This window comes from Malania oleifera, chromosome 9 (assembly GCF_029873635.1).
Source record: "Malania oleifera isolate guangnan ecotype guangnan chromosome 9, ASM2987363v1, whole genome shotgun sequence".
In the NCBI taxonomy this organism is placed as follows: domain Eukaryota; kingdom Viridiplantae; phylum Streptophyta; class Magnoliopsida; order Santalales; family Ximeniaceae; genus Malania; species Malania oleifera.
The window spans coordinates 32,515,073-32,527,529 of record NC_080425.1 but is presented as its reverse complement, the minus strand read 5'-3'; the positions used below and the strand labels follow the sequence as shown (position 1 = coordinate 32,527,529).

At 35.8% G+C, this 12,457-nt stretch overlaps 1 protein-coding gene across 3 annotated transcripts in view; it reads right to left on the bottom strand.

Annotated features, from left to right (window-relative positions):
• The window catches only part of LOC131163918 (COP9 signalosome complex subunit 8), a 29,552-nt gene extending 19,179 nt beyond the window's left edge, over positions 1 to 10,373 (bottom strand). Inside the window, exons 1-3 of one of the 3 annotated variants that reach the window (XM_058120743.1) lie at positions 10,148 to 10,373; positions 9,945 to 10,024; positions 9,645 to 9,826 (exon numbers count right to left, since the gene is read on the bottom strand). In XM_058120743.1, the coding sequence (XP_057976726.1) occupies positions 9,645 to 9,826; positions 9,945 to 10,024; positions 10,148 to 10,231 (346 nt within the window). In that variant the 5' untranslated portion in view covers positions 10,232 to 10,373. The remainder of the gene's footprint in view (positions 1 to 9,644; positions 9,827 to 9,944; positions 10,025 to 10,147) is intronic. The other 2 variants (XM_058120742.1, XM_058120744.1) reach the window with 2 other exon arrangements.
• Positions 10,374 to 12,457: the final 2,084 nt, after the last annotated feature.

Sequence of the window (12,457 nt, the reverse complement as noted above, 5' to 3'; positions counted from 1 at the left end):
GGTTACCGACACCATTACACACCGCGAAATCGGTGGGAAGAAAAATCACAGCCGTAGTGGCTGTTACAGATCGCGATTGTTATGTAAAAGTTGTAGTTACGTTACCGCTACAAGACTACTATGCCAAAAAAATTATTTTATTTTTTACCTTTTCTTGTCATTTTTTTTCTCCCCCTTTCATAAATCATTCTCAATATACTATGTGGCAAGAGAGGGAAAGATTATAATAAGGATGATAATGATACAAAATTTACTATTTTTTTAAATAATCACAAGAGATGCATTAGTTAACAATTTGAAAATACTAACTTGTTAGGAAAATATTTTATTTTGATAATATTAATAATTCGATATTTATGTTCTATATTTTTCAACTTCGACCTTCTTTCTTTACTAGCTATTTTATATTTGTATTATTCATATGTTTTATGTGTCTAATAGATTAATGGAGTGTATAATGTTTTCTTATTAATTAATTTAGCACACATAAGATTTTATCAACATGAGAACAATGAGAAGTATAAATACGCACACATACATAATTCTTCTGTCAATAGTGGTTTAAAACAAATGTAAACTTCTTGCCCTTGCCAAACAACTTAGTTGAATTAAATGATCCAAAATACACTAAAACTCCTTCTAAGAAGGGTTAAAATCTTAAAACATGCAAGTACACTAATATGCACAAGGTTGTGCATGCTTGAAAAAAATTCACAGTCGTTACACCCACTTCCTGTCATGTAACATCCGCTACTCCTGCTTCCCATTACACCTATTACCTTTGCGTTACACTACCCGCTACCGTAACTCAAAACCATGGCATATACGCAATAATTTTGGCATAGCGCCAGTGAAAGACAAGATAAAGGAGGGGTGACTTAGATGGTTTTGGCATTTGGAACGCAGAACTAGTAGAGAACCTGTGAGGAGGAGTAAGCTATTGTTTCTAGCATGAAAAGGGGTAGGAATAGGCCTAAAATAACTTGGAATGATGTAGTGAATAAGGATTTAATAGCCCTTATCTAGTAAAGGAAAATGCTCTCGATCAGGTGAATTGGAGGAAAAGAATCCATGTAGTCGGCCCCACGTAGTGGGACTTAAGGTTTCTTCTTCTTCTTGTTATTTTATTTAGATATTTGGGGTCCATTTAGAATCTAGAATTTGACTAGTTATCAATATTTTGTATCCTTTGTGGATTATTTTTTGAGTATAACCTGGATCTATTTGAAAAAGACACATTTGCATTTTCTTTTAATGTATTTACTCAATTCTTAGTTTGACATTGGTATTCAAATTTTTTTTTATCTCATAATACACTTAAATTTGTTCAAAATGCGCGTCAATATTTTTGCTTGGCCAAAAGGGGTTATTCATCAAACATATTTTCTACATACAATGGAGTAGCTAAAAAAAACATTTACTTGGCATAGCAAGGTCTCTACTCCTTCCTAAGCATGTTCCTAAAACCTTTTGAGCAGATGCTCCTCTTATAGCTCGTCTTTTGATCAACATGATGCCCTCAATGTCCTAGGGGACAAATTCCCTTCTCCATCATGTACCTAGAAACATACACGTCATCTTTTATGCCTCGTGCCTTTGGTGCACATGTTTTCTCTCAAAAATTCTAAGCAACACAAAAATATTACAAAATTTTGTAGTATCATTCTCATGAAAAAATGAGGTATAGTCTGCAAACTGAAGATGAGACACCCCCACTTCCTCTCTTCCTCGATGGAAAGACCTCTAATATTCCTACATCCTGAGCATGGGATACCAACCTACTCAAGAGCTCCACAATCAAAATGAACAAAATACTAACTTTCCTTCCACTCTAACATCTCCAACCACCCCTAGAATCCATGTCTATAACTCCTCTTTAGATCCTTTAAGCTTCTTTATAAAGCTAAAATTCTCCCAACCTAAGACATCAAAACTACTCCCATTACCTTAATTAAATGTCGAAAGGCCATGATAATCCATCCACGCATTCTCAAACCAAAAAGGGAAGGTCCCTCATCCCCCACTTCACCTTTGTAGACTCTAATCCAATTGGATAATGATCTGACACAGGCCTAGCTAGAACTTCTAGAGTGATATCAAGAAACTTATCGTCCCGAACATCACTAAAGAAAGCGACGTATCCTCCTAGCCAACCCCCTTTACCCCCAACTGACCAAGTGTAAAATGGATACTACAAAGGAATATCTTGCAGCCCACACTCCCTTGTGAACCTATAAAAAATATCGCATGCTAGAAGAACAACTCCCACCACCTCATTTTTTTCCCCACCAGAAATGTCACTAGATCAAAATCACCCCAAACTACCTACCTAGGACAACACAGCCATACACAAACCCCAACCTTTCTCCTAAAATTGGGCCTAAAGGTAGGTCTAAAAAGACCATAAAGCTGAGGAGAACCACCACTACCACCACCCCCACCTACAGTGTGATAATGAGAAAAAACCCTAATATAATCCACTAAGGGGGCATTTGCTAAAATTAATGGTCAAGTGCTCAACAAGGAATTCAAATATGATTTTGTGAAGAATAATTCTAAATTTAACTTGAACCACTATCTAAATTTTGAATTAACTTAATCGCTTGGTATCTAATATCCGAATATGTGTTGTTTTTCAATTTTAACCTTCTCAACTATCAAGAGCATGAATACATAAATTAAAATTTTTAATTTAATATATATAATATTTTCTTGTCATATATTTAATCAATAATTAAAAATTAAAAATACTATGATTTATTGTTAGACCCAAAAAAATTGTTATTTTGATTTTAACCACTTAGGCGTTGGGTTTTTTGTTATTTCATTTTTCATTAGGGATAAAATTGGAAAAGAAACCTCTAAGCTTCCCACTTACCGAATCAGACATGTTTGGTCAAACAAATTCTACTTCACTCTGAATTTACATGTCTAACAAATCCCACTGATATTAGGCCCAAACTTCCTTCTCCTGAGACCAATATTATATTTGCAAGCAATTTTAAATTTTGGACTAGGTAGGGAAATTAGAGAACTTTTCCTAAAATCATAGGCGGTGAACTTAATGCAATCAAGTTCCCTCAAGAGAAGAAGGGGGATGCATGCAAGGTTAATGCATCTATGCAGAAATTTGATTTGGTTATTAGGGAGTATGGGTTGAGGGATCTTCACTTGGGCAATGCCAATTTATGTGGTCAATGGATGGGGTTAGGGAGGTGGCTAGTAGAGTCAATAGGTTCTTGTTTTCAAACAAGTGGGAGGAGGAGTTTCCTAATCTTTCTCAAATAGTATTACCTACACCCACTTCGGATCATTTTCCTATCTTATTGGAATCTAGGAAAGTGCCTTGGGGTCCCACCCCTTCTGGGTTCAAGAATATGCGGTTAGATCATGGTTCCTTCTAGACCTTGGTTAGGGATTCTTGGAGTGAGGATGTGGAAAGGGATTGGGAGGGGTTTAGATTTATGAAGAAGTTGAAGAGGTTGAAAAAAAAACTAAAAGTGTGGAATAGGAAGGTGTTTGGAGATATTAGGTTTAAAAAGTCTATTATTCTAGGAGATTTGGAAGAGTTAGATAGAAAGGAAGAAGGCGTGACCCTTTTCAAGGGAGGAAGAGGATGAAAGGGTTTCTCTAAAAAAAGAATCGGAAGAGCTCATCTTTAAGGAAATGAGAAGTTGGAGGCAGAATATGAAGTTTAAATGGGTTAGAGATGGCGATTGTAAGTCCTAATTTTTTCATAAGATAGCCAATGGAAAAATGAGAAAGAATTTGATCACAGAGATGGAGGTGGATAGGGGGGTTATTATCTCAAATTAACTAATTTTTATTATGATTTTTATACTAAGGAGGATGAGAGTAGACTGATGGTGGAAGGATTAGAGTGGGATCCTTTGTCTATTCATTGGATAGCCTAGTTAGAGAGACCTTTTATGAGAAAGGAAGTTAGGTCCACAATTTTTGGGATGGAGAGGGATAAAGCCCTTAAGTCGGATGGTTTTAATTTTAGCATTTTATTAAGATTATTGGGCGGTAATGAAAAATGACCTAATGAAGGTTTTAAATGAATTCAATTGGAATGGGGTTTTAAGTAAGAGTACAATTTCTACTTATATCACTTTGGTGCCAAAGAAAAGTAGGTCTGTCAAGATTTACGATTATAGACCGATTAGCCTAGTTTCTAGTGTTTATAAAATAATCACTAAAGTTCTAGCTAATAGGTTAAGTATGGTGCTTGATAAGACTATTTCTAAGGCCTAGAATGCATTTTAGGGGGGAAGACAGATTGTGGATTCAATCTTGATTGCAAATGAAACCATTGAACATATTAGGAGGGGGAGGAAGAAGGGTTTGTTTTTAAGCTAGATTTTGGAAAAACTTACAATTGAATGAGCTAGAACTTTATGGATAAGATTTTTGTGAGGAAGGGTTTTAGAGAGAGATGGCGTAGATGGGTGAAAGGTTGTATGTCTAATGTGAATTTTGCAGTGATAGTAATGGTGAGCCTAAATCTTGGTTTAGGGCCACAAGGGGGATTAGAAAAGGAGATCCTCTTTCTCTAGTTTTGTTTGTGTTAGTGGTTGATGTTTTGAGTTGGATGGAAGACAGGGTGGTGGATAGAGGTTTAGTGAAAGGTCTAGGAGTGGGTAGAGATGAGATCATGGTGTCACACCTTTAGTTTGCGAATGATACTATATTTTCCTTGGAGGATCACAAGCCTTCTTTCTTAAATACATTGGGACTTCTTCAAATTTTTGAAAGCGTATCACGGCTTGAGGTTAATTTAGGAAAGAGTGGTATCACGGCTATTAATGTGCTTGCAGAGAGTGCCAGAGAATTAGCTTTGGAAGTTGGGCGTGCTGAGTTGGGGTGGTTGTTGTCCTATCTAGGGGTTCCTTTGGAGGGAACAAACTCGTGTATATTTTCAAGGAAGAAGATGCCATGTTGGTTGGTGCAGGAAAAAAGTTCATTTTATGGCTACTTTATGGTGTGTGGACAATGGAAATTTCAAGGGGATGTGTACTTCAAATGTTTAGCATGATTGCCAATCTCTTCTTAGGGTGTGCTGATATTCTTTTGCTCTCTTTTACATTTTGTGTTCTTCTTATTTCATTCCCATGAATTCCTCTTTCTATCAAAAAAAGAGTTTCCATCGAAAGCTATAAGTGCCAGTTCAAACATAACCTTTATGGTCATTTAGATCCAACAAATGCCCCCCTTAAGTAGCCACCCAAGTGCCCCAAATCAACAAAATTCCCCAAAATCCCATGAAGAAAAGAATAGACCAATCTTTCCCTCTACCTAGCCAAATTTCCCTAACAATTCCCATGTACACATTCTAGCTTAGTTTCTTGTAAGAATAAAATTTCAAGAGTACCTTGACTCCAATTCCCAAACCAAACCAAACTTATTTCTTAAAAATTTCTCACCCTCTAATGTTCCAACTCTCAAAAGGCATACCCTTTTTGTTAAGGCACGCTTCTAACACATTCACAAGTAAGGGACGTGCCTTTCAAGAATCATCAACGATTTACAACAGTAGCTACCCCTTATCTTCCTGAAAAATTGCCTCAAACAACCCATGTGACCTCTGACAATCAAATGAATCCCTTCCATTATAAATTGGTCAAAATTATCCAGATCCATTAGAAGGTGACGATCTTTGGTCTCTACAACAAGCTTCCAGATTCCCCAAAGCAACCAACACTCAACTAGCAACTAGCTTTTGATTCACTTTAAAATGTCACTAATGCATAAGCAAAGCTTCAGGAGAGAATTGAAAGAAGTAAGAAATGGGGACGAATGCATTTTGGTTCTTTTGTATTGAATAGGAAGAGAGCCAACCAAGCTTCACATATCTCTTGGATGGGCACATGATATGGGACTGCAAATACATATGAATAATGTGGAACATCACTGCTGCACTGCACTATTTTTCCAAGATAGAGTTTATGTGACAGTTTTTTTTTCTTTTTTGAAAAATCATATAACGATTTTATAATTTATGTTAGTAAATTCATATTGTTTTTAATATACATTCTACGAAAGATGCTTAATGCTCCAACCATCTCTCTCTCTCTCTCTCTCTCTCTCTCTCATTTACATGACAAAAATCAACAAAATCAAAAGCATTTTGCCAATCCATCCCGCCTTGTCCACTTTAAAATCTATAAGCAACTAAGCACCTATTTTTCCAAGATAGAGTTTATGTGACAGTTTTTTTTTTTCTTTTTTGAAAAATCATATAACGATTTTATAATTTATGTTAGTAAATTCATATTGTTTTTAATATACATTCTACGAAAGATGCTTAATGCTCCAACCATCTCTCTCTCTTTCTCTCACTCTCATTTACATGAAAAAAATCAACAAAATCAAAAGCATTTTGCCAATCCATCCCGCCTTGTCCACTTTAAAATCTATAAGCAACTAAGCACCTATTGTCCACTTTAAAAGCTATAAGCAACTACACACCTATTTTTCTTTAAAGTACTTGAATGAAGACTCATCAACTTGACAAAAAATAGGGAGAAGGATAAAGGAGATGACTTTCTTCCTTTCTGTACTGTATGAACACCCTTCCAAGCGTGAAGCTCACCTATGACAGGTCCTGCAGCAGCCTACTGAGTTCCTTGACTGAACAAGCCAAATCCCCAAAGGTCTTGCACTGGTTCAGCTGAATTTCTACATCACAATCAATTAACCATATTCACAACCCCTTTTGAAGATTGTCTATCATCAAAATCTTTCCTCAGCACTGCCTCCCAAACCAAAAAATAAAAATAGAAGAAAAAAGCCACTTTGGTGGGAGCACAGATATTTCCTTCCAAGAATTTTCACATGCCCACCATAACGATATCTTTTTTAATAGCCCCATAATTTTTTTGAGATAAGAAAAAACCATTTATTATATTAAAGAAGCTAAAACACACAAACTGTGGAGGACAAATCATCCTCCAGTAAACAACTAAAACACAACTACAAAGGAGCTGCTCTCCAGTCCCTTTGGAGGACAGACAACAAAATTCCCCAAAAAATTCCCAAAGAGTGAGCCCAAAAAGAAGCGAAGAACTCTAGTCTACCTCATTGCTAGAGCAAAGTTGTAGCTTTAATAGCCCTGTAATCGGATTACATATCAAAACAACCTCAATTATTCCTTCCCAAAACAAAAAGAAGAAAATTCTAACACTGCATTGCAACATTATAACTAGAAAAATGCAGCAAGCAAAAGAAAATCCCTTTATCATCCAAAAATGAACACGGGAACAATCACCTACTTTGAATTTGACCATATAAAAGAAATAAAAAATGAATAACCTGTGAAATGAACTTTCAGCGACTTGCATGGTTAACATGCATGTTCAAACATCCATCCATTCTTCTGAAGACTAATTCTTCTGAAGACTAAACTTAATCACTATATGTCAAGGGGTGAGTGATTCTGAAGAAATACAGCACACCATCAGAACAATTTTTCGCCAGTAGAACAACACTTTTAGACACTTTAGTTACAGAGACCAGAGGCCCTTCAGGTTTAGACCCACAAAACACCTCTCACCTGAACAAGTGGTACCTCTTATCTCCCCATCAGATCAAGGAAAATCCCTCATTCTCTGCAACTTATCAGCCCCCAGCCCCAACAGGGAAAAAAAGGAATCTTAACTACTAAAGACAAAAAATAAGGAATAGAAGATGAAGAAATTGAGAAAAGAACGCCCCTCCAAGTTTAACCCATCATGATGCTAAGCAATCTCAATAATAAAAAATCCCAAAAAGCAATTAACCACAGATTGCCACCAAACAAGAAACCTTAATTTAAAGGCCAATTGAGAAACGCACAATCTGATGAAGGAAAGTCAGACACCACCCAAGGGATTAAATTAATGGGATCTAATCCAGTCTTACTCTCATAGACACGTTTAATTTAGACCGGAGCCCCCATGATTTTCAACAAGATAATCACATTTAAAAAGAAAGCTATACCATGTCTAATCCACTCAAACTCTCGTAGAAACGTTTAATTTAGAACGGAGCCCCCATGATTTGCAACAAGATAATCACATTTAAAAAGAAAGCTATATTGTAAAAAAAAAAAAAAAAGGATAGCTCCTTCTGTCACAATATTTTCCAAATCTTGACATTCTACAACACTAATCCATGCCAATACCCCATAGGAGACAATCACAATTGGCAGCTCTAGTACATCTCAGATTCATCCCAAAGAAAAATCAGTCAGATTTAATCAAAACAGGAAAACATCAAAATAATATATGTTTCAAATATTGCAATACTAGGTCATGTTTTATATATATATGTGCATTGAGTGGTAGCTAGAATGAAGTTTTAGAAACAAAGGCTAGTTTTCAATTTTGAGTAACATATATTAGTTTTCCTCGACAAAGCACAGTCATTAAATTTGAATTACAAGAGCCATATATACCCCTAGTGCATGGACCGGGGAAGTACATAGTAACCTATTTGTTGAAGCATCATAATTCATCTTATACCTCATAATCATTAAAAATTTAATGCATTTGTAATCTCCTCAAGAACAAAAATGCTACCATGATTATCTATTTTTAAGTTGTAAGTATATCCATCTATAAAAAAAAACCATCCAAGCATCCATCAAATGCTATGCTCACATAAGGACGCTGCAAAATTTCTTCAAGCAACTTCAGTGCATTGCTTTGATCTCTGATTGTTCAATCAGTGTTATATTATAAAATCTAAAGCAGTCAAGTGTTTGATTTGGGAACTGAACATTCACTTGAAACCGCACTGATGCAAAGGGGCTTCCTATATTCATCATAAACATAGAGATATGTCATTGAGTAGTAGTACTAGAACTTCATTCCATACGTTAGGACTACTAAAAGTTGAAATTTGGTGGAACAGGGAAGCATTCCATTTTGGGCATCAAATTCTATCAAAAATTATAACTGCACATGATGTTGCAGGATTGGGTCCTAACTCCTGAATTAGGCTATCCAAACACCTAAGCCTCATTTGGAATGCAAGAATTAAACCACAAAAAATGAGACGAGACCTTGAATGAGAATGATACAGTGTCTGGAACTTACATGATCATCTGCAGTGGACCTCACCACTAAACTCAGATAGCCGTTCAAAAATAAAGATTGGGAAAACCAACGGAGGTGAAGGAATGCCAACCCAAGTGAGAGGAATATCATTTTTATAACTCAAAGTAGCAATATATCCTTTTATTACAATAACAACAAAATAAAAATATCTTATGTCTTAATAATTCTGATTCTTAAACAATCCAAACAGGTGAATAGGAGCTAACAGACAAGGCACTCATTCTCATTCTGAGCGAAGGACATGGCAAATAAGAAAGAGGAGAGAGAAACTGGGTGAGTGGGCTGCAGCATCAGCACCTCTATCCCCGCAATTTTTATACCATCTGTAGTGCAATGAGTAGATTTTGTAGCCTATGCATCACATAAAATATCTAAAAATAACTATTAATTCATCGTCGTCACATCAAAGATAATCCCCAAGCTGAAAAATAAATAATTTGGGCACATAAAAACTTTAATTTCTTCAAGTCTCTAAACTGAGTGCCACGCAATCACAGAGAGAGAGAGAGAGAGACTGTTTAGATCCAAGTTACAGAAACTTGCCTGAGAATGACGCAACAAGACCTTGAGGTTCTTGACTCCAATCAAACCCTCGAATCGCCTCATGCACACCCGCATAGTCCCGCGTCCACAGCCTCTGCCCGATCTTCCATGCAGCAACCACTTCCGCTCGGCCCTCCTTGACAGCCGAAGGTATCGATTTCCACAAAAAACGAGCACTATTACTAAAATAAGATCACCACAGACATCAAAACCGGAACACTCCTAAAACCCTAACTCCCAGAACCAAATGTCTGAGACTCCAAACACTAAAAGCAGCAAAACAACATTTCAAACTCTTACACGTCGTCAACGTATATGTGCCCTAGAAGATGAATAGCGTAGGGCCATTCATCTTGAAAAGCAATGCCCTCAGCAGCAACCTGCAGAGAGAGAGAGAGAGAGAGAGAGAGAGAGAGAGAGGGGGAGAGAGAGACACTGGATTAGAAGGATAAAGAAAGGTGAAAAAGGCAAAAGCAGAGAAGGAAGGTTTGAGGTATGGGTGCCTGGAGCATGAGTTCGTCGCAGATGTCTGCGATGTTCGTGTAGGATTTGGAGGCCAGGGCGTCCTGCAGGAGTGAGAAGTCCATGGTTTGCCTTCGCTCCGATTCTCGGGACTGGAAAGCCTGCTTAACGGTAAGTTTGGAGAGCGTAGTCGGAAAATAGGAGAGCAGTGCCGCTAGTTAACCGTCACGTGCGTGGCACATGGAATCAAATATTGCGCTATAAGGCACATCAAAAGTGACGTTTCTTCCACCTAAGAACTAAGAGCTTTTCCTATTTTTGATTTTTTATTTAATAAAATATTAAATAATGGTTTGATAGGACCATTTTTTCTTATTTAATAAATTAATAATTATTGTGTCCAACTAAGTTACGCCAAAATTGCTTTTTACTAATTTACTGTTATTAATTTTTATTTTTTCGTATAAATTATTTTATTGTTCCTAGTCGATTTTTCGAGTTGTGATTATCTTCTAATTTGTATTCCTTCTTAATGTTATTTTGCTATCTTTCATTTTTACTAATTTTATATGTTCAAATTTAATATAAGAAAGCACATAACATGTTTACTTTTGTGTATGTGATTCATTAGTTTTTGTGGATTATATGTATGATGAAATTAACTCGTTGTGTTTAATAATTGAATATTTTTTTCTTATTTTGTGTACACTAATAAGGCTTACTTTGAGAGAATATTTGAAAAAAAAAATTATAATTTTGAGCATAATTAATTATTCAAGATTGAGATACATAATATACTTTTATTTTTCTTTTGCAAAAAAAAAATGAATAAGGGGCAATCTAAAATTGGTGGTTGTTTTATGTTCAAAATATTCATCTATGACCATCTTGTTCATTAGAGATGGTTATTGACTTGTTTCCGAAATAATAGACAATTTTTATAGTGAAACTCGTGTTATTTTTAAACAAGACTATAATTTTCCTTATTTTTGGTTTTGATATCATAAAAACATGACTTTTATGCAAATTTGATGTTAATAAATCATGAGCTCAGAAATGGAGTTTGGATCCTAGTTCATGCTTAGCCAACATGACGCAAAAAACATTTTATTTGTTCTTCTTTTTTAATCATTTGGAGTTTAATATTTTGTTGACTTTTTGAATCTAATCCCTAGTTTTGATAATGACAAACTGCAAATTTCTTATATGCGTATCCAGTGTTTGAGCAGACTTAGTATGTTAGCGCACACATAAGGAAAAGGATAATGGAAACCAGAAGACCTTAAAGCTCACATCCACTGACGTTTTCCACGGAAGATAGAAGAACAAAGAAGAAGATATTTATTTTGATTGTAATTGCATTTTGTTTTAATTTGGTCAGTAATAAATACATGGCATACATGATGTAAATATAAGCTCAAGACCATAGAATAACCTTAGGGATCACCCTTTAATTGATCGAAGGTCGATTGATGCCGAATTTTTTAGGGTATATGCTCAAAGACCTTAGACTGACCATAGGTCCAAATATATTACATGAAAAAATTCTCATATATCTTAGAAGTGATAATCATATGAACAGGGGTGACTTCAAATAAAATTAGAACTTAAATGCACAAAGTTAGTGTGTTCGGTCAACTGAACCCTAACATACAGAACAACTTCGGTCGATTGAACCTCCCCAGGTCAACAGTTGACCATTTGGTCGACTGAACCAAAACATACTAAAAATTTCGATCAACCGAACCTCTCCAGGGTAAAAAAGTTGACTAGTCAGTCGACCATTTCTAAAATGAACTACAATGCCCTAATCGACCGAATCGGCACTTGGGAAATCCCAACATCTGGTCGATTAAACCTCTTAGTTGAAATATAGTCTAGTCGACTGAACGTGCAAATTCGGTCAACCGAACTTAGCCAGTCGACCGAACCTCGGAGGTTCAAAATCACCTCAAGAATGGTCGACCAAAACATCAGTTCAAAAATGCCCTGGTCGACCAAAATGAGTAATCTGGTCGACCGAACCTCTCGGGTTGATCAATTTTTACCGAGGTTAAACTAGGTTATTTTTAATTAAACTCATTTAATTTTTTTCCAAAATACCCACCGTGTCCCCAGCGGTTATATTTTTCCTTAAGTTTATAAATACCCCTTCATTTGTCTTAAGTAGAGAGAGATTAGCAAAATCATTAAGAAAAATTCTCTTAAATTTTTATACTCATTTTTTCATCTTCTCTTAGTTGTTTATTTGGAAAATCATTTTCAAAAAGAGTGTTTTATTTATCTTGGACATTTTGTTTTACTCTCATCTTGCTTTCATTTTTCAAATCATATATTTTGAGAGCAAATCC